Source organism: Phaethon lepturus, unplaced genomic scaffold, assembly GCF_000687285.1.
Source record: "Phaethon lepturus isolate BGI_N335 unplaced genomic scaffold, ASM68728v1 scaffold7844, whole genome shotgun sequence".
NCBI classification, from domain to species: domain Eukaryota; kingdom Metazoa; phylum Chordata; class Aves; order Phaethontiformes; family Phaethontidae; genus Phaethon; species Phaethon lepturus.
In genome coordinates, this window is record NW_010536915.1 from 26274 (window position 1) to 29698 (window position 3425).

The following is a 3425-nucleotide window of genomic DNA, read 5'->3' on the forward strand; positions in this document are numbered from 1 at the left end:
ATGCACTTTCGAGGCAGCCGTTTGCTTCTCTGCATCATCACTGTGGACAAGGAAACAACACCACAGGATCCATTTCTCACCAACCTGTCAGTGCCAGTTTGAATTATATCCAACAGCCTGTCACTGAGGCTGGCTCAGAGATAGCTCTTCTGCCTGCTGGAGTTTGTGGGAATGGTTTGCCTCTCTCGACGTGTTTTGGTGCACACTGTGGACATGCCTTTCTCTGTTGTGTTTTTTTTTTCCAGACAAGCCACGAATGAACAACATCCTTACTTCTGCCACCGAACCCTATGATCTGTCCTTCTCCCGGTCCTTCCAGAACCTCTCTCACCTCCCACCATCCTATGAGTCTGCCGTCAAGACAAACCCAAGTAAATATTCTTCTCTGAAGAGGCTAAGTAGGTGTCAGCTCATTTCATTTCCTTTGTATCTCATTGGCTTGTAAGCTGCAGTGGGCACAATGTTAAGGCAATAATCTTCTTCTCTCTGTCATTGTACTGCCCAAGTTGCCGTCTCCGGTAATGATTCTTTTGGCTGTCGCTTCCCATCAAGGAAGAGTACAGAGAAAGAGTCACTTCATTACTGTGAGAGCACATGTGGTTATTTGCTTATGGACCTCCTTGCTGTGCTACCTCCCAGCACTCCGCCTGGTATCTGCTCCTGATAGAGTCATCTGAGAACCCTTTTTCTTTCTGACGGAGTCAAGATGAGCCAAGCTGGCTGCCTCAGATCAGCTGAGCTTACCTCAGTGTACCCAGGGCAGATATTTCACCGTCTGTGAGGGTAGCTGGAACCAGATGACAAACGCAGGCCAACAGAAAGCTGCTGAAGTGGTGGGGAGCATCTATTTCAGTAGGAGCACATCTGCCTACCTTAAGCAGTGCTGTGATCTGCCATGTTTCATGGTGTTTTGTGTGTCCAGATCCGCTCCTGACCTGGTGCGTCTCTGATCTTTCAGCACGCTGCTCACTGCCCTGTTCACACTAGTTAGTATCTGTTCTTTCTTGCTGTTTTATGTATTGCGTTATTCTGCCAGCTTTCCTGTAATGCTCCAGCCCATCGCCTTTACTGATGGCAAACTCTTCAGCTTTGGTGGGATTATGAAATAAGTGATATTTGTGCAGGCACATGCTCTCTCCAGACTCAGACACCAGGTTTGTAGTATGTTTCCATTAACATTTTCTGCATGCAGCCACGTATTCACATTGCCTAATTTAGAGATATAATTTACTTGTTTATGCTTGCAATAGCTTCATTGAAGGTAGGTGAGGATGAGGAGCAGATCCTACTTTCTCAGTCCATATAAAATCCGCATTCCAAACTTAGCCCGTTAAGTGAGACACACAAAATTAAGTGGTAGGAAAGCCTTTGAACTGTCCATAAAAAAATCTCTGTGTGGAAGATTTTTTAGAAGACAAAATGGAATGGAAATGTAGCACATAAAAGTCTCAATCCACTCCTTGGCGTTTCAATGTGGGACTTATGTACATATTTAACATTAAGGCAAACACATCTGATGTCCTTAAAAACAAACATGTGCTTAACTGTGTTGGAGAAGAGAGATGAGGTATTTTGTGATTGGAGTCTGCCATCCTCCCTGTTCAGTGTGCCATGCACACAACTCTGCTTCTGCCGTGAGCTTTGTTCCTTGGTAACATGTGGATAACACACTTCCAACGATAAGAATTTTTCCCTTGCTGCATCCCAGTGATGAACTATCCATGTTCTCGAGCAGCTTTGATGATGCTATCTGACATTGCAAAACCCCTGAAATCATGACACTGTAATATTATTGCTTTAAAATGTCCCCATTTTGAGGTGATGATTTGTTTTCATTTCTCAGCTGAAATGAAAATTCCTCAGCACAAAAAATATACCTCCTGGATAGCCTCAAAAAGGGTTGTTTCATTTGTAATTGATTTGCAGTGCCTGGGATTTCCTGGGATACCTAATTCTCACCCTTAACTTTCCAGCAGCATCAACCCTAGAAGGGAATCCCTGCACATTGCAATGGAAATACCAATTATTTACCCATCAATGACAGGTCTAGATACAGTTCAGTCATCTTTGCAAGCCACCAACCCATCCTCTTGCAAAGCACCTGACAAATGCCAAACCAGCTGCCTCACAGTTTGAGTAACTAAATAAGCAGTTTCAGCTCTAGAAGTGCTAAGCACTCCACGCTCCCACTCAACACCTCTAGAAATCGCTGAATCACTTTCTTATAGCTGGTCTTCTCCAGAGCCAAAGGAAAACAGGCACCCAGCTCCTGGACCTTCCTTGTAAAATGCCAGCAATGCCTTTGTCTTATCACATATGAAGGAGCTAAAGGCAATACAAAATCTGGAAAAAATAATATCTGAATGCCAGGTTTTGCAAATGAATTATTGGGGGTTTATTTTTCATATTTAAAAATACTTGTTTCTAATGAACTCCCTGGCATCATTAAAAAAAATAAATGTTTTGAAGAGCTCATTAACAAACAACATATTTCTATTGGAGTAAAACAAAAGGCGTTAGATACTTTTTTAATCTGTTTCAGCTATTTTTCTGGGTTTCTTCAGGCTTGCCAGACAGCTAAAGGTCACTTATTTTCCCACAGTTAGCAGAGACGAATAGTGAAAGACAGTTTCTGCCCAAGAACATCTAAATTGAATAACCAAGGCACACCCAGGAAGAAAGAATATTTTATATCTCCTTGCCAAAGACGAGGAGACAGAGCTCAGCAAGGGTATGGTCAGATCCACCTCACCCTACTTTAGTCATCCAGCAATCAGGCATCTTGTCTCTTTGATGGATGCAGAAGAAGGACAGTCATCTCCATAGTATGAGAAAACCTCTGAAAGTCCTAGATTTTCATTGACACCAGAGTCGCACTGGCAAGTTACCTAGCTCTTTGCAGGATAACAAGCCTAATTTTTGATGCCTAGATCTTAATAAAGCACATCCCACTGTAGGAGACTCAAGTGATTCATGCAAGAAGGAAGAGATGAGCTCTACCTGCTGCCTGCACCAGTGCATCCCTGGGGGGTGCGCCCAGCTTGGGGAGGGGAGCTCCTCACCGCTGGGTTTGCAGGGCAGGCACTCACTTCTGCTGGCATTTGACTGAGAAAGCAGCACCATGGTTTCTTCTCCTTCCAGAGCAAGGGCTTGCAGATGTCCAGGTCTTTTACGGAGCAGTAGGAAACAGGTTGCTGGCTGCACAGCAGCCAGGCAGAACCAGTTCCCATGCACGCAATGAGCTTTCTGCCTCCATGGCTGTTTACCCTCCCAGCTCTTACTTCAAGGCACAGACAACGGGGAAACTCACCGGGGTTGCTGCCTGTGAAGCCAGGTAGGAGGATCTCTGAGGGGCAGGGTACCACCTCTGTGGGAAGCCCCATGCAGGCTTTGCCCTGGAGCCCTGTCAGGCTGGCACGTGGGAA

The 3425-nt window shown here is 45.0% G+C and overlaps 1 protein-coding gene across 1 annotated transcript in view; it reads left to right on the forward strand.

The window, feature by feature from the left end:
• Positions 1-245: 245 nt before the first annotated feature.
• LOC104620176 (protein shisa-6 homolog) overlaps positions 246-3425 on the forward strand; it is a gene marked incomplete at its 5' end in the record, with an annotated part of 12017 nt that continues 8837 nt past the window's right edge. Inside the window, one exon of the mRNA XM_010286312.1 lies at positions 246-398. Coding sequence (XP_010284614.1) covers positions 246-398 — 153 coding nt within the window. The remainder of the gene's footprint in view (positions 399-3425) is intronic.